At 40.0% G+C, this 20172-nt stretch overlaps 1 protein-coding gene across 2 annotated transcripts; it reads right to left on the reverse strand.

Moving 5' to 3' along the window:
* Positions 1-414: 414 nt before the first annotated feature.
* ppp1r21 (protein phosphatase 1, regulatory subunit 21) lies at positions 415-17179 on the reverse strand. 2 transcript variants are annotated; one of them, XM_016668494.1, is made up of 22 exons: positions 16578-17179; positions 14663-14731; positions 13956-14102; positions 13689-13790; positions 13440-13604; positions 13286-13344; positions 12852-12946; positions 11473-11525; positions 11211-11360; positions 10991-11092; positions 10815-10903; positions 10565-10701; positions 9778-9945; positions 8720-8847; positions 7964-8113; positions 7192-7284; positions 6413-6667; positions 5957-5992; positions 5714-5830; positions 4108-4206; positions 3884-4012; positions 415-1740 (listed from the first exon to the last, which is right to left on the reverse strand). In XM_016668494.1, the coding sequence occupies exons 1-22, from the start codon at positions 16635-16637 to the stop codon at positions 1711-1713; spliced, it is 2433 nt and encodes an 810-aa protein (XP_016523980.1). In that variant the 5' UTR covers positions 16638-17179; the 3' UTR covers positions 415-1710. The 2 variants fall into 2 exon arrangements, with proteins under 2 accessions (XP_016523980.1, XP_007546278.1); XM_007546216.2 differs by having other exon boundaries at positions 9778-9870; positions 16578-17178.
* Between the last annotated feature and the right edge of the window lie 2993 nt (positions 17180-20172).

Below are 20172 nucleotides of genomic sequence, written 5' to 3' on the forward strand. Positions count from 1 at the left end.
AGTTACTTTTTAAAGTCTTTTTTTTTTACTTCCTGGTATTTTATTTGACCATTTTTATTACACCATCCACTTAAAACAAGTGGTTGTTATTGGTTATTTATCTACTTTAACCTCAGATGTAAACTAATTTCCAAAAGTAGCATATTCCTAAGAGGTCCAAATGACTTTTGCACCTTTCAAAAACAAGTGACGACATTAAAAATGCGTGTTCCCCCTGCTCTTACACAGTGCTGCCTCGGCTCCTAGTGGTTAGGGTGTTCCAGGCTGTTTTTGTGTTTTAAATTACAGACTACTCACAGACCCGGTCTCCTCCATTTACCAGACATGAAACGTGTACACTGGTGTCAGGCGAGTTAAAAAAAACAACAAAAAAACAACAAAAAAAAAACCTCAATAACCAGGTGAATCTGACACTTCAGTATTGAGCAAGGTTTTTATTTTAATTCACATATGTGCCTTTTAACATGTTACACTGTGAAATACAGATTTGTTTTCTCCCGTGGGTTTAAAGGGTGTTTTCAAATCTCTGTGTTCAAATTTCAGTCTTGAATGAACGGCTCTGGAGCAACGCTTCTTTATTTGTTTCACATAGAAAAGTCTGTCACGTGTCACAATTTCCATAATCTTTGTTTACATTGTGGTTCAATCTGTTAATGACTCTTCCCAGTTACATAGACAGCTACTGAAATAATACAAAAAAAAAAAAAAAAAACGGCTGAAGAATCTGTATAAAATAAAAATCTGGGTAAAATAAAGATTTGGAACTTCTGAATAAATGCATATTTTTGTATACATAATTTTAAGAAACATTTAATTACATCATGATTTCAGATGAATTCACATGAACTCCTTTTATTCTTACATCTTAGATTAATGTAAGGAGCTTTAAAGTATGCATCCACATTTCCTTTGGTGATCATAAACAAAAAACAAACAAACAAAAAAGAAAAAACTATTGTTACCAATCAACTTCTTAAGACTCAGAATTGGACAACTTCACAAGCTTCAACCTGCCCAGGTAAACAGAGCCAATCAGTGCTGAAAGCCTTTTCTTCCATCCACTTCCAGAGGACTGAAAATGAAAACGTTTCCAGAAAGGGCAATAAATTCAAGTGCATCTTTGTAAGCTATTTGATCATACTCAACAGTTTGTTACATTATCCATGTATCAGAAGGGGCAGATTTACACAGTTACCACCTGCACAGATAATCTCAAATCCAAAAAGATTTAGCCATTTCATTGTAAAACAATACTCTCACGATGCAAAGCGTGGTGTCAAGAGTCGCTTCGGGAGGCAACACCCCGCAAACGCACGACCACACCGACGTTTACTCCGTTCACCTACTTAAAGAGAAGCAGCAAAGGGTGCACAGTTCAATTTTCTCCCTCACACTCAGACACACACTTAGTCAGAAAATTACACACATTAACAGGGTTTGGTCTTCAAGTCTTGACTTCGGTGAGCATTAAAAACTTCCACTTCAGCTGTTTTTCTATCCTCTTTGACCTGAGAGGCCAGCCAAACCATTTCCAGATAATCATAATCATTAAAAAGGTGACGTGACAAGAAAACAGAAAAACGAAGCTTTTATCAAACGTGTTCGAGTCTCTGAACTCGCAGTGATCCTGAAGGTCCAGAGACTGCGTCGGTACCAAGAGGTTCTGTAGCATGGAAATCCTCCGCACATGTTGACGGTTTGAGAGCAGCTCTAGCGACTCTTGTTCTTTTTCGCATTCGCCTAAAAACAAAAATAGAATAAAAACAAAACAAAAAAACAACAACTATGAATTCCAAAGGTGTAATGTAAAATAAACAAGTTAAACTTGATCTAGTTAAAGTTTTTTTCCAACGAGTTAGAGATTATTGAGTGAATTCCTTTAAAAACTGTGAAACAGCCCTTTACTGAAATCAGATAACTTCAGCCAGCCGTGGTGAACAAAGTTTCTTACAACTCTCACACTGTGCATAATGTGTCCACACTTTCATATTTCACTCATAATACATACAAAACTTGCTTGAGAAACAATTCATAAAAAAACAAAATACATTTTTGAAGTGTTTTATCCCACTGGCCTGTTAATAAGTTGGTTTCTTTTAACTTCCAGAGTCAATAAAGTTTCCACCTCACCAGGTCTTTGTCCCACTCCAGACACTTTGGAAGCAGGTAAAGTTGCACTTTGAGAAACTTTTACATCAATACCAATATCTAAAGCTGCTACTTCAGGGAAGTTTATGGCCAGGGAATTAAAAGTTAATTAAAAACATTTAAAGTGATTGAAGAGCTAGCATTTATTTTGGAGCAAATGACTTAATTTTTTTTTTTGTTTTTTGAGTTTTAATGAGTTTAATGACGGAAGGAGAAAGAAATAAAAACAGAAGACAGGACCAACTTTGATAGAGAAATGTACCTTTTTGCTCAGTCTAAAGTTAAATAAGACCAAACTTCTCCTGCTTGGGGTCAGTTAGGATTACACAGGGAGAATATGTCAAGATATCTATTAACATCTTCAAAATCAGAAATCTATATCAGGATGATCAGTGTCTCTTTAAGCAATGAGGGAAAGCCTCAAGGAAACTTCTGATAAGTTTATTGACAGATTTGAGTTAATTGGTATTGTATTTTGCATTTTAATGAAGCATTAAAAAAACAGATTGCTGTTACAAATGCACACACGAACAAATGCTTTCCTGTTTGGACAAATATGCTGTGATGTGATGAAACTAAAATGGAACTATTTGACCATAAAGAAAGGTATCAAAAACTGAGGAAATGCATGTAAACTTCTGATTTTAAAAGCATTAATATACAAACACATCTCTGACATGTTTATTTTCTCATCATTGTGGAATTATCAAATAGAAATAATCTTGGTAATTCTACCTGATCATAAACAAGACAAGCTTGATTTTGATTTAACTTCAGAAGGTGAGGGAAAAAAAAAAGGTGCATGTGTTTTTTGTTTTTTTTATTCAGTGCATGTAAACTTGTGGTTTCAACTGTATTGCATCTGGCTCTGACCAGGTGACGAGTGCCGGTTCTGCACCTGTTAACACAGCAAAGCTCTCTAAACCAAACACTTTATGGAAAGGAATCGTCACAAAGGAATGATTAGCCAATAGGAGGAGCTCTTGTAGGCACATTAGATAAACAGGGAAAACATAAAGACTACCATTTCCTCTCACAGCATTTTTTTTATCTATAGGAGAAACCAAACATGTCAACCAATTATAGATTAAATACCAGATCATGACTGGAGTTGTTTTCATTTCTAAGGTTCTAGTCGTTCTATTTAATAAAAACATATAATGGGAGGATTTAGGGAAACTAGTTGCTTGGGATGTTGTTGTGACTTGATGTAAAAGGTCCAGCAAGAATATTTCAAAGTGACCAGTTCCAATATGTGTAAGGTCAAATCTGAGGTGTTTTGTTCACTGTAATATCAGAGATTGGCATAAAAACCAAAGTTTTGTGTTGCATTGAAGTGCAGCAGGCAGCTGGCGCTCACTTTTAGAGATTCTTTAGAAATCCAAAACATGCAGAGGCTAGCTTGTAAAGTTCCAGTAGAAAATGGCTACCTTCAAAGAACAACATGTTTTGACCTGTGACTTCCCGACGTGCAGCGATGAGTGCACGTACAAGCAGGAACATGCACGCTCGGGAACAGGCCTCTCTTTTACTGTCGGCTTCGGCTTAATGACTTTTTCAGACGACTCCAGCGGGTGCGCCCTACATAAAACGCGACTAGGAGCCAGACAAACCACAGATGACCTCTCAGCTCACCTCCTGACTGACTGAAAACCTCACAAAGTCACATTTAAACTGATCCTGACCCGGCCTTTAAAACGGCTTGTAACCAAAACCCTTCTCGGCGGCGCAGTACCTTGCCACCCAGCTTGAGCATGTCGATTTCCTCTCGCTGCTTGCTCAACGTCTCATTCATGCTGCATAAATGGTCGCTCATCATGCTGAGCTGGTCCTCGTAGCTCCTCTTAGTCGTAGTCAGCTCGTCCTGCGTGAGACGCGCTCCGGTTAGCGTTGGCGTGTATTCTGGTTTGGAAAGAGATCCATGTGTGCACACAGAGAAGGTGCTGGTTTGTGATTTACCTGCAGCCGAGTGATGTTCTCGTTAGCCAGTTTGACCTCTTCGCTCAGAGTCTCCCGTGCTTTCTCTGCGATGGTTAATCTCTTTGCCAAGGCTCGGCACTAAAAGGCAGGAACAACAAAGTGAACATCTGCCGTACTCCAAGCAAACATAAACACCTCAATAAAAGATGCTTAAGTGATCCAACTTTCAGAAGAAAAATAAAAAATTACAAAGCCTAATGATAACCTTAACAACTTAATTAAAAGAAAAATAAATGCAAGTGATGGTTAGATGCGAGGTATAAACGATTAAAAAAAAAGCACAAGTTGTTTTTTATAAATAAGAAATTTAAATCTTAAATGCAGAGTTAGAAATCTTGACCTGTTCTTTTCAAAATAGCTCAAGTTCATCAAGATGGCATGAAAAGCTTTGGTGGAAAGTAACTTTCAGGTCTTGCCACGGATTCTTAATTAGATTCAGGTCTGGATTTTGACTGAAGCGCTCCAACACATGGATATGTTTGGATCTCAGCTGCATCTTTTTGTCCTGCTGGAAGGTGAGTCTCCTGATTCTCAGGTTTTCTGGAGCCTCTAATAGGTTTTGTTCCAGCAAAGCTCCATCCATCTTCTCGTCAACTCTGACAGAAAGTTCAATTTTGGTCTCCTCGGATCAGAACATCTTCTCTTGCATACTTAACTTTCTCGCTCGCCACTCTTCAATCAAGGTCAGATTTGCGTTGTGCATCATGATGCAGTTTGTTCACTAAAGCTTTTCCCCATAATCTGACCTATATCTGATCTTTTCACCCAGAAAAAAAAAAAAAAATCCGATCCGAGTCACCTCCATATGTGGAGCTAAATCGGAAGCAAAAGCATCTGCAGTCTGAACGGTCATGCCCCATTTTACGCGACTTCTATATCGCTTCCACGAGGCACAAATTGTAATTCTGAACCAGAAGAAGCCAGACCAGACGTAAACAACGGCTGAAAAAGAATTTATAATTATGAAATTATGAAACAAGTCTGTTTCACTGAAGCGCATCAGATCACAATGGGAATACTCCTGGCTCTGACTACACATCAGAAGAGACTTCTCTACAGAAGTTGCATTCAACGCTTCACAAAACACCACTGCTATTAGTTGCACTTTCTTTTTTATCAGCTTCCTTCCTCTTGCTATAACTTTATGATAATGTTGTCAGCACTCATTGGTGAATAAACTTTGAAATCGATCGGTAGACAATGCGCTGCTGTGTGACGTCATCGTTCTTCTGCGCACGCGGGTCGCAAACTGTTCACACAGATTGCGTTCGTATTATGCAATAAAGAGAAAAATAATCCAATTTCAACAAAAAGAAATCTGAACTGTGCATCAAGACCTAGTGTGTGAACAGCTGGACTTAGGCTGAGGTTTGATTACCTGCAGGTGGGCTCCGTTTACTGGTGAAGTCAATTCTCAGGAATTGGTTGCACTGGAAATGTATGTCGTTGTATTAAAGTAATTGGGGGTTTAAATAAGAATGAATGGGACACTTTTCTGATTTAGCAGGTTTGGAAAAGTTAATGAAGTCAATGAAGTCAATAGTCCTGTCTGACTGCATCCTGTCAGACAGGATGCAGTCCTCACCTCTGAGTGAAAGTGAACAGCTTTGCTGTCTGAAACCTGGAGCTGGGTGGTGAGCTCCCCCACTCTTGTCATGTAGTGAGTCTTTATCAGCTGTTCACGAGACTCTTCGTCTCCCACCTGCGACACAGACAAGACAACAGCAGGATGAGATTTTTCCTTTTCTTTTTTTTTACTAAGGCAGAGTAAATAATGATCGTTTCTGTTTTTGTGTGGAGCCACTGGGTTAATCATGCTATGACTTACGTGCTCATTTGTAGGGGTTGTGCACAACATGCCGACCTGGAGACGGAACAGATGAATAAATGTGAGTTTCATCAGTGTTGATGTGTTAAAGAGACTGCATCAGACAGCGACAGGCCTATGTGGGGAGGAGGGATGGCAAAAATAGCTAAACTCAAAGTAGACGTGGAAAAACAAACAGTTCTGATTTGTGACTTCACCATGAACTTTGTTCTGAGTCACATTAAAAAAACAAAACTTTTTCTGCCACATCAGCACATTGGAAGCGTGAGGTTTTTTTTTTTTGTTTTGTTTTGTTTTTTTTTAAAGCTAAAACTTGCTTAGTGGGAGCTGAAAGAAAAGAGTGATAAATAATACTCCCTTTGTTGAAGCTAATCAGACATGCTGCCACGGGCAAAAAAAAAAAACAAGCTTTCCCTGCAAGCGAAAAACAAACAGCAGCTTGAACAGTGATGGTACCAGGCTGGTGCAGAGAGTCATCTCCTTCCCTGCGGCTTTCTGCGCCGTCTCGGCTTCCTCGTTGCTCTGTGTGAGCCGGCCGTCTGTGGCTGTCTGGGAGCTCTGACTTCCCCCCAGAGCCGCTGCCAGCTGCGCTTCCAGGTCGGCTATGCGCTGGTTCTCCTTCTCCAGCCGCACCTTCCCCAGCTGGGCCTCCAGGAGCCAGTGCTCCTTCTCCTGCTCCAGCCGGGCAATCTTCTCCTGGCTCTGCTGCACCTGCACCGAAACGACGGGGCAATGAGAGGACGGTGACGCTCGTGGGGAAACGGAGGTTTGGAGAAGCGAAAGGAGGCCAAGTGTTAAAGGAGAAATGAGGAGACGTAACAGAACTGTTTCTGATGAAGAGAGAACGAAAAAAAAAAAAAAAAAAAAAAAACACACACACTTTTTCCAAGGACAGATTGCAGACACACAGCCAGGCTCTCGACATTTCACACCCCGTCCCTAAAGAGCAACTCCTCACGTTTCATACGACATATTGCAAAACATTAAGTATTTGAATTATTACCATTTCAACATGTCTTATTTAACCAGAAAACAATGTTTTAACAATTTCCACTTCACATTTTCATCCTCGTTACCAGAGACACAGATGAGCATGGCTGCGTGTGGGTAACCTTTAACCCTGAATTCAATGCTAACAATTGACCTAAACAAATAAACTAATATTGCAGCTCCTATTAATATGTAAACTCTTCTCACAGATACCTGTAGAAATCAGTTTTATCTCTATGTTTTACCTGCTGAGTGAGACCCTCTCTGCTCTCGGTGGAGCTGGTGAGAATCCGACGGTTTGACAGGGCTTCCCTGTAAGGAACCGACTGTGGCCTCGCCTGAACAAAAACATAAAAAAAAAACAACAACAAACAAACGCATGTAAATAAAACTTACGTTAAAATAGCATTGTTATAAACCTTAAAATATAAATTGGTACATCTGCAGGTTTCAGCAAGTCAAATTTAAAGACCTTTTTAATCCCACTATAAATGAAATTTAAGACAGGAAAAAAAAAACCTATAAATATAAGGGATGATTGGGAATCCTGCTGTGCTACAATCAAGCACAGCAACAAAAACTGTGAAATTTCTGGTTTGTTTGTGGCTCCTGGCAGCAGCTTTGTTCTTCTCACACTCCATATGATGAGTCTTTACTGCTTTAAAGTGCCAGGATGTGAAAACAAATGTCATCCAGCCACCTGACAAAGTTAAATTTGCACCGGCAAAAAAAAATATATATATATATATCTAACCAAGGGTATATTAACAGTTAGTTACCAGAAACCTCAACCAGATGAAGTCACAGAACGTAATGAAGATGTCTGCGCGCAACTTTAGCCTGAGAGAAAAAACTCAGTGAGGGGAAAAAGATCTACATACAACATTAAACAGTACTGCACTAACAAAAGACCTGTGAAGACTTTTAAAGGATGCACAGACACCCTCTGAAAACAAATTATGATACAAAAATAAGTGGGAAAAAAAGTCTTTAACACCAGCAATATTGATGCCTAACCGTTTTGATGGCGTCGATGTAGGCAGCTGCTTTCTTTTTGTTGGCCAGCATGCTCTCTGCCTGCAGCGGGTTGAGGCTCACTGCGCATCCTCTCGGACTGTAGCCTGGAGACGTGAAGAAGTCCAAGTTGTTGCTGAAGAAAGTGGCAATCTGTGAAAAAGAATTACGATCTGAAGAATCACTTTATTCAACGCAGAATGGCTACATTTGTCAAATCAGTTCTCAGTTCTTTTATCCAATTTTATTCAATGCAAAACTTCATTGCAAACTCAACCTTTTACAGCCGTCTTATAAATCCGATTCTCATTCTGTTGACGGTAATACTAAGCAACGCGAAGAAGCCGAATGGAGATGATTCCTCCGTTATTCTGGTAAATAAATATTCTGAGCAATCAGGCGTCTTTCACAATTGCCTTCAGGTTGCAGAAGCAAATCTCATGCTTGCACGTTAGCAGATGCTGCCACCCAGTTGGATCGCAGAGAGAAATCATTTATCCCATTATTCTGACCAGAGAGCAGCTGTGCAAACTGTGAATTGGGCGTTATCTTCCAAAAATCTAACCACTGCCCAGCTGAGTCCTTCTGTTATTTGTTAACACATTAGTGTCATTTTACAACTGTGATCCTATTGCAGTAAGGTAAAAAAAAGAAGAAGAAAAAAAAAAAAGCATTACAGTGAACAAATCAGACATATTGCTCAGCAAGGGAGGTTAGACGCCAGAAACCCGACTGCTGCCTGCCCCCTGGTGGCCATACCTTGCCGGTGACGCTGGTCAACGAGCCCAGCGATCCGAGGAGGCACTCTGTGGTGGTGCAGAGCTTCTGCGTGACAGTGGGGAGCTCCTGCTCTATGCTTGCCTTCTGGTTGTAATGTTTTGACATCTCTGGAGACGCAAGAACAGCAGGTGAGGCATTCATACCATTGATGACCAAAAGTAAAGCCTGGTAGAAAAATGCTTTATATCCAATTCAAAACACAACAGAGATTAAATGCAACTATGGGACAATAGGCAGAGCAGCCTCATACACGAATCACAGAGAAAACATTTTTTTTTAAAAGTGAGCCATCTAAACAGGAAGAGCGTTACACAGATTTGAGGACTTCTGATTTTATCGGTGCTCACTGAAAAGTCAATCAGAAGACGGTAGGGATCTAAAGTATGGAGTTACCAGCTCAATAATGTAGGTGGGGGGGTCAAGTTATTTATCACTTAGATCAGATTTTCTGTTCAATTCTAAGCTGGACTGGCAGCTGGAGAAACTATGAGATGATAAAAAATGGCATAGATAAATATTCTTAGACTGAACAACGGACTTTTTACACAGATATTTAGTTGTTTATCAAGGATGACATCTGGATTTGTATATAAATTTTCAGGTTTCCACAGGATATTGTCATTTCAGGGGGGAAAAAAAATGAGCAAATTGGTTTCACTGTGATTTAATTAGACAAACCAAAGGGCCACCCAGGTGCTAATCTCCACTAAGAATTAGTGCATAGTAGTGAGTTCTGATGACGTGTAACACACAGTTACACTTTTGTATTTGGACCAAAAGGTCCGAAGGAAACTTACAAAAGCATCGACTGGTAAATATGACAAATTTATTCTCTTTTGACTGGTATGCAAATGGTGTCACAGTCCCTACTGTAACACTGAAGATAATTAATGTCTGTATTAGCTCTGACAGAAACAGCGACGGAGACAGGCTGGGGTTTCCTTCATGAACACTGAACAGGTCGATGTTGAGTCGACGCACAAAAGAAATTCAGCGTGAAAGGCCGCGGGTCAAAAGCGGCTGACGGTGCTGCTCACCTTTAATGGCATCATGAAGGCTGTGCAGGCTAGCTGCCAGCTGGGTGAAGACAGCTGAGGTGCTGCTCTGTGGCATGGCGTCCTGCCGAACACCTGAGGCACACGCCGCGCGTTTGTTAAACAAGCACAACACGTTAACACCTGCAACCAGCTCTGCTCGATCAGAACCTGCGATTCTGTTCATTTTATCATTATTATCAGAAGTACAAAAAAAAAAAAAAAAGAAAAGAAAAGAAAGGGAGAGAGAGAACATAACATATTGCAACTAAAGCCTGTGTGTCATTCTAACATATTTAAACATCTGGTTATTTACTAACAACAGAGATAAATTCAATAAATGAAACAAGAACTAAATGAGTGGAGGAGATTCTAAAATTTTCAGTAAAATGTAATTGAAAGCAGGCGGTTTCCCAGAATTTGGGCTCAGCAGTTTCACTGCAGTAGCTATTAGGATGTAGAGTGTATTAACTTTTTTTTTTTTTTTTTCATTTAGAGCTTACATTTTTACTGAACAGGTTAATTAAATCATTTTGTTTTTCTTGAGATAAAAAATGGATTAGTCATCAATCTATGATGCTTTATTTTGAAAGGAATGAATATTTAATGTAGTGTGCTAATCTTTTCACATCACTATCGCTGCACATTTGTCCACATGTTGCAATAAAAAAAAAAATTGTAATAAAATAACAAATTGACCAAAAGAAGTTCTGAATCCTCAATTCAGTAACAATCCTGAGTAATAAAAAAAAAAAAAAAAAAAGAGATGAGCTGTTGCAGGTTAACTTACTGGGTAAGGCCAAGAGGTTGATGTAGTTCTGCATCTTCTCAAACACGGTGGTAACTTTCTTCATGTCACTCTGTAACTCCCGGTTTTTTGCCATCAGGGCAGCAGTGCAAAGAGGAGCTTCACACTCTTCTTCCAAGCTTGGAAAAAAAAATAAATAAAAATTCTAATTATAAAAAATCCAGAGCAGACAATGCTACCAGTACAGCCTCCTCCACTTCCCAGCATGCCTTCTTTCAAACACAGCGCTGACCTTTTCAGTTGGTAGGGAAGAATCTTCAGCAGGAAGTGTGTGTAGGAGGAGAAATTCTCAGCGAAATTCCTCAGCATGACAACAGTCTCCTTAATTTCAACATGTAATGTAATTTAGAGTTATTGTTGTTTTTGTTTTTTTTATTGAACATATAAAACGTTCAGTCAGAGCCTCACCAGCACTGTAACAGTGTCCTCTGTGATGCTTTGGTACAATTGCAGAAAGCTGTCCTCCAGGGGGCGCACATAGGCAGCGTTCTCATGGAGATACTGAGAAAACTGTGGCGAGACAAGAACTCTACTTCCTAAATTGCACAATAACTCACAGTCCTTCGAAACAACCAAATTAAAGCGTCGTCTCTAAGCTGCTGGATGTGTCTGGGTGCGACGGCCCCACCTTCTGGTTCAGAGGAGAAATGGGTTCGATGGACGAGTCCAGGGGGTAGATGTGGACCCGCTGTTCAGTGTAGGTGTGGAAGTTCAGCAGAGCAGCCACCAGGTCCTGGATGAAGCTCAGGGCTTGACTTGTTACGTCCCGAGCCTTAAGCTGCATCCAAACATAGGCAAAGCTCCTTTAATTACTCTGTAATTTAGTGTAATCTCTGCAACAGAGCAGTTTTCCAAGTAACTAAACGGCTACGAACTGGTTTCTCACTCACCTGGTGCCGTCGGTTGTGTGATGGCACATTTAGGCTGTTATAGTCGCTAAATTCTGCAGAATAAAAGAAGCTTGACAGAATCACAGCAACAAAACGTACCAACAACAAAACAATACTGTAAACCTTCAAACACAAACATGAGCTTTCTGCTGAACAAGAGTTTTAATCAGATGTTTACACTCATTTGGGTCCTTTAACTGCCTATTTGAGTCTTTCTTTTTGGGAGGTTGGCAAGTAAAAACACATAATATGTATAATAAAACAAATATAAACATAAACAATCCCTCAAATGTACACTCCCAGTGAAACTGCATAAATATCTTTTCTCTTTAGCAAGTTGCAGAGAGAAGATACTTCCTGCTACCACCAGGAGCCACCTGGTAAGGTTTTTAAGGGTAGTTCATACGTTTTAGCACAGTTAAGGTCAAGGGTCATTCCAGGTGATTAATGTTATGTTTGATTTATGTATTTAAAACCAGCTCTAGGATCATTATCCATTTGGAGCACCCAGTAGTCTCCAAGGTTCAATCATGTTGTTGTTTGCGGTTAATCCGAGGAATCGACTTGTACAACTCACTGTTACCACGGTTACTGAAACAGACCCTAAGCATGATACTTCCACCACCATGCCTGACAACACAGTGAGTATATAACTAGGTTTGAAAGACTCCTCCAGGCAAAGTTTTTGCCATTTTCTCCTCTGACCATCAAAACTTTACTCCAGAAGGTGTTTGGCTTGTCTAGCTGCAGGTTTCAGTTTTACATGATGCTGTCGTTGATAACTGGCCGCACCGTCTAAGCCCATGCTTTATTAGTAACACAGCTGCTCCAGAAGTTTCCAGCTCGTGGTAATCTTAATTATTCAGTGGTTTCTTAACCATTTCTGACGATTCTAACCACGTTTCTTTAAACTCAACACGAAATGTTGGGTGCCGCTGGTTTGAAACTCGATAAGAGTTTGATTTCTCCTAAACACACATCAAAATTCATTTTGGGAAGTGTTTCAGATTCTCCTACGGACCTGACCTGAAATGTCTGGACAGAAAACCAACCACGTTAAATAGCATGTTAAATAAGCTCTACTAATTCTGTGAACTAGAGCAGCCACATCTGCAGTCAGAGTTATACCAACACCATGTTGACAACTGCGTGAAGTGTGTGACTACATGTGCGGCTTGTTAAGAATATAAACACAACGAATTTAAACGTGTGCACTTGAAGCTTGAAGTCGTTTGCTGCATAATCGTTCAGCCATGATGAATCAACATGGAGACGCATCATTAAGAACCAGAACGTAATCTGACAGTCGTGCCTGTAAAAGTCTGAGGCATAAATGCTTTTAAATTGGCGTCTGCTCAGAGACAACCCCAGTCACTTACTGGTGTCGTTAAAGGGCACTTTCTCCTGAATGACGCTGCTGCTTTGCTTCACCTGCCTGCTCAGCTCCGACTGGCAGCGCCTTAACTGCTGCTGGCTGCAGACACACACCGAAAACATGATTAAAAAAAACAAAACAGTCTGTGTCTTTCAACAACCTTTCTCTACGCCTTCTCAAAGGAATTTAATACGGTGCAGTTTGCGCTTAATACTCCTGGGTTTATTCTTTTTTGAGACTGCTCCTGAATTACAATGGGTGACATAGTAATATTATAACACAGCAATGGAGAACTTATTTCCCATCACAACCAAATTTTCTCACTTATTATGAAGCACCCAGGCAAATCAAGGTCATTTGTGAAGACACTACCGACCTCTAAACATGCAAAACTTATGAAATCTGTCCCCATAAGATCAAAACTAATTATTTCCATACCACTCTTCCGTTCGCATTCGACAGTCTTTCGCCTCCCTCTCCAGAGTTTGTGTTTTCAGCTGTTGGAAAATATAAAAATACATTTAACATGTGTTTTTTTTATTTTATTTGAAATCTCAAAACTGATCTGTCTCCGATGAAATCTGGTTCTCACCTCTAAACGAGCTTTGTCACCCTGCAGGCGCTCGATGGTTTCCACATACTTTGTTGTGAGTCCGTCAACAACAGCCTGGTGTTCTTCTGCCTCTCCTTCCAGTTTCTCCAGCCGGGCCCTCAGCTCGGCCTCCTTCTTCCTGTGCTGCTCGTCGGCTTCGTAGAACTAACAGGTATGGAGAAGAGGCAAGGTCAGAGGTCATCACACATACTTTCAGAGTAAGAAATTATACAAAGCATAGATGCCTGCCTGTATGTGAAGACGCTCGTTCTCTTCTATCTTTTTTTGCAGATCTTCATTGAAAACACTTTGTGTCTGCAGGCCTGGCTGCAGTGGAGAGTCTCCTTTACCCTGGAAGGAAAACAGCAACTGGTCAGATTTCTAAAAAATTAACCAAAAGTGTTCCTCAATACACCTTCGGTCGATATCGTTTTTATGAATAATTCTTTGACCACTAAGTAGTTATAAAAACCTCTCCCCTTCACCAAGCACTCATTTCCGTTGGTAAAAACTCACCTTCCCCTTTTTGCTCCTGCCTTCACTAGCAGCCAGCTCCTCTTGCAGCAGCTCCACCCTCTTGGCGAGCTGCTGGTTCCTGAAGCTCAGGCTGTCCATCTCCTGCTCCTGCTTCCTCAGGCTCTGGTCCCTCTGCTTCAGCTGGTCCTGACAAACCACGAGAACAAGGAAAAGCAATAAAAAGAAAGACATTAGACAACAAAAGTCCAGGCTTACAGTCCTTCCACTAAATTACGATGGAAAAATATTTTTTTCAAAGGGTCTGCTCCCATCTTTCCAACAGGAAAACACAAAGTTTCCAGTAGATTTCTAACTAGCCAGAGACCTTTGCTAGAAATACTAAGGTTTTGGTGAAACTATAAATAAAATAATAATAATTAAAAAAAAACAAAATATGATCAAATTGCTTTATTCCAATCAGAAAAACAACAATTATTCCTACTCTTGCAAAAAGAATGTGTTTGGGAAAAGTGTAGTAACCTCCTTCCACCAACCGAAAGACAAGGGGCAACAAAAAGGTCCAAAAAAATCCAAAAACAATTCCAAACAACCCTAAAATGAATCCGGCAAACTGGTTCCGCAACGAAAAAAAAAAACCTGAAAAAGAACGCAATTTTTTATTTTTTTTACCAATTTTTCAGATGTGTAATATGATAAACACTTTACATACAGATGAGACGGTGGTCATAGCAGTATCTGTAATGTACCTTTAAAGAGGCAGAGTTGGCCTGTTCGTCTACAACTGCCTTCTTCAGCACTTGGTTCTGGGCACGGAGCTGAGAACAAACACAAAAAAAACCCCAAAAACAATGACACACAGACAGAGATAAAATCCTGAGTGAACTTGATTTACAAATACAGAAAAAAATGATGTGTGTTACTACCAGTTCTTTGAAGTTTTTCATCCTTTCTATCCAGAATGAGAAGTCACACAAACCTACTGAATTCTAAAATCTGGACTGGGAACATGAATGTTTGACAGTTACACAGTCAGCACTTCCTGGTTCAGGATATGGTGCTTAGTTAATGGAGAGATGAGAGCTAAAGAGGAAGCGGCTTACACTCCCCGTGATGTCAGCTGACGGAGAAACAAAGGGCTGAAGTAATGCTCCACAGAACGCACTGACAGGCGGGCTTTACTGTCGCCAGATCACAAATTTAACCATCAGGAGTGTTTACGGCGTCTTTAACACGTCATGCGTTGTGGGTAGTTAAAACATCCAACGAGACGTGCAGAGCTCCAGCTCACTGAGGCACAGCTGTTTAAATGTTTTATATCGTGCACCTTAGGAATTGGGGCGTGCAAACCGCTAATTAAGAACATGCGGAAGTTCAAATTACATACCCCTAAATGTTTTAGGGGAGCAAATTCCTTTACACAGAGAACATGGTCAGCTTCTATCTACTCCACTGTACTCTGGAGTTGCACCAATTAATGATACATACTGGCATTTGTTACAATGAATGCTGAACCAGACTTTCAAAGCAGACTACTTATCCTGATCCAGTTGAGCATCTTTTACTTGTGCGCTATCAGGTTTCTGTATAAACTGTTGTCAGCTCCACTTCACCGCTTTGTAAACTGACCATTGTCATTTGGTCCCTTCCTACTTCCATTTTTTTTTGCCATTTACTTTCACCTTTGCACAGCAAAATATTTTTCAGCATATTTTGATAATCTTTAAATTGCCATAAAAATGCTTAAATTTCACAAATTCATTTTCAGAGGACTTTACATTACTCCCTTTTTTTGACTGATTGTGAGAATATGATTCTGGATCAAAACAAACTGTGTTTTGATCAAATAAACTCTGCAACAACTTATAAGAATTTTGATGCGTCCCAGTCACAATAAATTCTAATTGATGATGTTTAAAATAAAACAGTACCGTTTGTATCGTCAGGATTGTTATTTTGACAATTTTCTCCACTGTTTTTTCATTGAAAGCATTAATAAATGTTAATAAATTCAAAAATGTGACTAAACGCGGTTACTATGTGCAAATTAATGCTATAAATCACACTTCTTTATGTGACTAGTGTTCTAAAGAAGTGTATTACAAATGGGAATGTCTTTCAAGACAAGACCGGTATTTGTGTTTGTTGCCATAATTGCTGTAACACACAGTTACCTAAACAAGAAGTAATAAGTAGTTCCTATTGTGATGAATCTAAGTAGATATTGCCCACCCCTACACACAATGAAAATTGGTAAAATTGTAAAGGCTACATTAAAAAGAATCAAAGAGTAAATGTAATTTAACATTATCAGACAATTGTGTTGAAGTAGCTTGCATTATTTGCACACAGTAACTGTAAAATATTAAACATGAACCACTTAAAAGAGATGGTGGTGTGGTGACTGCTGGGCTAAACTTGTCACCACACCAAGTTTTAATAAAACTTTCCTGGGGGCCTCATATACCCTTAGACTGGCTCTGTAGCAAACTAAAAGCAAATTATAGAAAACAAGTTATCAAAAAACATGGTATGAAATGTGTTGCTGCTGTAAAACATTATTTTCTCTGAGCCTCTATATATTATTGTAATCAGATTACAATTTTTTTTTTTTTTTTACTTGAATCACATGGCAAATTACGTTTAAATGTTTTTCCTTTTTACCTTTGAATACTCCTGCGCCAGCTTGCTGTATTTTGTCTGCAGGTCTGTAACATTAGCCATTGTAGCTGGAAACGTATTCAGTCCCAAACACTTGATGCTGGAAGCAGCTGACCCAGGAAGCCGATCAGCTGGTCGCCACAGCCCGAACCCTCACGCTGTCGGAACTGTTAAATGCTAGCAGGCTAGCTCAGATCGGCAACTCCGAAGCTCCTTGTTCCGTTACTCGGAAGAACTGGCTTTAGATACATGATGACAGACAGAGGAGATTACAGCGCGTTCATAATCTAACTTAAGTTTATTTTCAAAACCGAGAGTTGCACTGTTTTGCATGTTTTAAATTAGCGCTATTAGGTAGCAGCTAACTAGCTATGTAGCAAAACAAATCCATACACCGAGCAACACGTTAAACACGCACTATTAATTAAAGAGAGCTACGTTAATCAGCAGAGTCGTTGGGTTAATTTTAACAGCGAGGGTTGCCACCGCTGAGATAATGAGACAGTCCTAAATATCCATCCGTTTGGAGGAAGACTCCCATTATCCTGCTAACCCGCAAAATCCTCTTCAAATGAGAACCGATCAGAGACAACAGAACGAAGTCAAAGTTCATGGAACTGGTGGGCCGGTATCAGCAGAGCGCCATCTGGCGTTCGGAGTAATGAATAAACAAATGAACAACTCAAAGGTATTCTTATTCCTGAAACTTTTATCGCCACAAATTGCAATGAATTTTATTGAGCTGTTATGTAGTAAACCAACATAAAGTAGAAGTGAACGGAAAGGATTAAAGGTTAAAACGCATGCGTTTCGTTTTTAGGCTATAAAAAAAAAAAAACAGGAGCATTCCAAAGCTCAGTGATAGAGCAGGTGCCTACGGAGAGGCTACAGTCCTCAGCGCAGGCTCAATCCTGATCCCGGGCCATTTGGAGACTAACATTGTCCCATTGTCTTTTGCAAAAAAAAAAAAAAAAAGCTCTAGCAGATTCAAGCAAATTAGATGGGGAGAATCTGTGAGCATCAAATTACACAGATTGGATTTGATAGGTCTGGGTTTATGTTAGGCTGCACAGTGATGGAGCTGGTAGCACGGATTCAAACCCAGAATGTTCCCAGAAGGTTCTGGGTTTGAATCCCAGCCTGGTCACTTTCTGTATGGAATTTGCATGTGTGGGTTCTCTCCAGGTATCCCGGCTTCCTCACACTCCAAGAGTGCATCCCACCTTTCGCCCAATGACTACAGGTGCCATCTCCTCCTGCTACCCAATAAGGATAAGCAGGTAGATAATGGATGGTCTTATTGCTGGAAGCTGAACCTCAAACCAATTCTCAGATGTTTTGCAACCTCTTACAGGTTTTCATGATGCTCCTCTATTATGTTTCACTTTAGGGTTCAGGCCGATGCACAGCACTGGTTTGTAGCCACACGTAGCACTTTGCATGTATTCAAAAAAATCTCACTAAAGCACCTTCACATTGCTCTGCCTATACTGCAACACTATTGCCAAGCCACAGATGGAACTTCTTATGGCTTTATTTTACGCATATGTGGGCAATAAAATGTAGAGAAAAACTAGTCAGTACAGCTTCATACTCTAAATGAACAAAGTCTGAACATTCCCTCTATGTACAGTTTTGTTATTTTGATCCACTGCTCTTCTGTTGCAATTTATTGAATTGGTTGCTTAATCTCAGTGAGGTTAAATAGACATTAAATAGGATAATGTGGCAAGTAAACTGCATATTTTTGTTTGAATAATATGCAGATTAAAGGTGCAATATGTTATTTGGTATTTAAAGGGAAGTTGTTTATTTATAAAATCGGGGAACAGCAGCTGGTGATATACATGAATAATTGAGTCTTTATTACTGTTAATTTACTCTGAAACGAAGGGAGAGCATGTTGAGCTTTTCGTTCCATTTTTCATTGGAAGAGCAAAGTCCTTCATGTGGCTTTAAAAACACAAACAGCTTTATAAATAAACAGAAGAAGATTCCAAATATATATGAATTACTTTATAGTAACATAAAATATTTTTGGAGTTAACTTTCTTCTCATTTTTTTAAAATATAAAAAACATTAAAGTTTTATAAATAGAGATACTTCTTGTCATTCGAAAATACTTTTAAAATAAATTACCATTTAAAATAAGACCATTAGCCTGATTTATTGCTGGATTTCAGTAATATATGTCCCCAGCAGCTATAATAAAACCAGGACCAGGAATCTGTTTCATGTAAAGGACAGTCTCTGTGATTTCACTTCACACTGACCTCATTTAGCCCAGAAGTGAAATGACATGTTGCTAATGCATCCATCTCATCACAAATCCTACACGATTAATTTGACCTAATCCACTCTAATCTCTTTAGATTTTTCATCACGTAGCATAACTGTTTCCTTTCCCATCCTTTGCTAGAACGTATACATGCAAAACACAAACTCTCTCTTACACCACAGCCAGTGGCTCCGGCATTGTCTGGTTGCCTGGCAACTGTCGGCGTGGCGTGGTTGCTAGGGCCTGAGTAGGAGGGAGGGAGGGAAAAGTGGGGGGGATGCTGCTGCTCTGATTTCCTGCTGAATTGAGGCAGTCAGTAGGGAGAAGCCCCCACCCCTCCTCTCGCTCCCTCTTCCAGTCGACACACAGGACTCTATTGAACAATAGAGCCATGCCAGAGGGCCCGGGGCTAGTCAGACAAACCCTTGTTCAGGGTCACACCGTGTTCATCCCGCAGTCCTCCATGACTAATTAACTAACACAGGAGAGTGTCGTTAGCACATCTGATGTTGCATCCGTCAGACTTGTACGGCTCGGCCCAGGAATTTACGTAGAGGTGGGTTCCTGGTGCGCCCATGAAGAAGAAAAAAGGGAAAGTGATGTGGAGCTGCCACTCGAAGCGCCGAGCGCAGCTTGTGCAGTCAAAACAGAGCAGAACTGCTGGACCTGACGGGAAATGCCTGGCAGATGAACCAAAGTAGTAACAACCTGCTGATCCTAACCAGCAGCAGTAGGATGTTGCTATAAACAGGTAGCAGAGTTGATCTGAACATTTTCATATGTTACAACAAACATTGTATTCTCTCTGGATTTTGTGTGTTGGATTGACACAAGAAGTGCAGAACTGTGAAATGAAAAGGGGAAAAAAGCTAAAAAGTGTGGCATGCAACTATATTGCAACATGGAGCTGGGGCACATCCACAGTTGAGGTGGAAGAATATCAGCACAAAAACTATTAGAATTGAAAACACACACACACAAAAACATGCAGAAAAGTTGCTCTGCTCAGTTCTGATAATAAAATTGAAGTTTCTGGAGTGTTTGCAAAATTCTGTGTGTGGAGGAAATCATCCTGACCACACCTTTCTCACTTTAAAACATGGTGGTAGCAGCATCATGATGCTTCAGTGGGAACAATGAATGTGGGATCAGCTTATGGGAAGATGTATAACAAAAAAAATAAGTTGATCCTGGAATTAAACTTGTTAAAAGTGTGAAAAAACAATGCTTACGGTGTAGCTACAATAGAGTGATTCAGATCAAAATGAATTATTGTTTTAGTGTCCCAGAGTTTTTACACAGTTGAGAATCTAGACTTA

The sequence above is a fragment of the Poecilia formosa genome, unplaced genomic scaffold (assembly GCF_000485575.1).
Source record: "Poecilia formosa unplaced genomic scaffold, Poecilia_formosa-5.1.2 Scaffold15, whole genome shotgun sequence".
In the NCBI taxonomy this organism is placed as follows: Eukaryota; Metazoa; Chordata; class Actinopteri; order Cyprinodontiformes; family Poeciliidae; genus Poecilia; species Poecilia formosa.

Excerpts from the sequence above, each read along its gene's own strand:
- ppp1r21 (XM_016668494.1), bottom strand. The coding sequence starts at position 16,637 with ATGGCTAATGTTACAGACCTGCAGACAAAATACAGCAAGCTGGCGCAG. Across the intron at positions 12,947-13,285 it reads CGAATGCGAACGGAAGAGTG|CCAGCAGCAGTTAAGGCGCT; the intron begins GTATGGAAATAA and ends GTGTGTCTGCAG. Across the intron at positions 11,526-12,851 it reads AGTGCCCTTTAACGACACCA|AATTTAGCGACTATAACAGC; the intron begins GTAAGTGACTGG and ends TTTATTCTGCAG.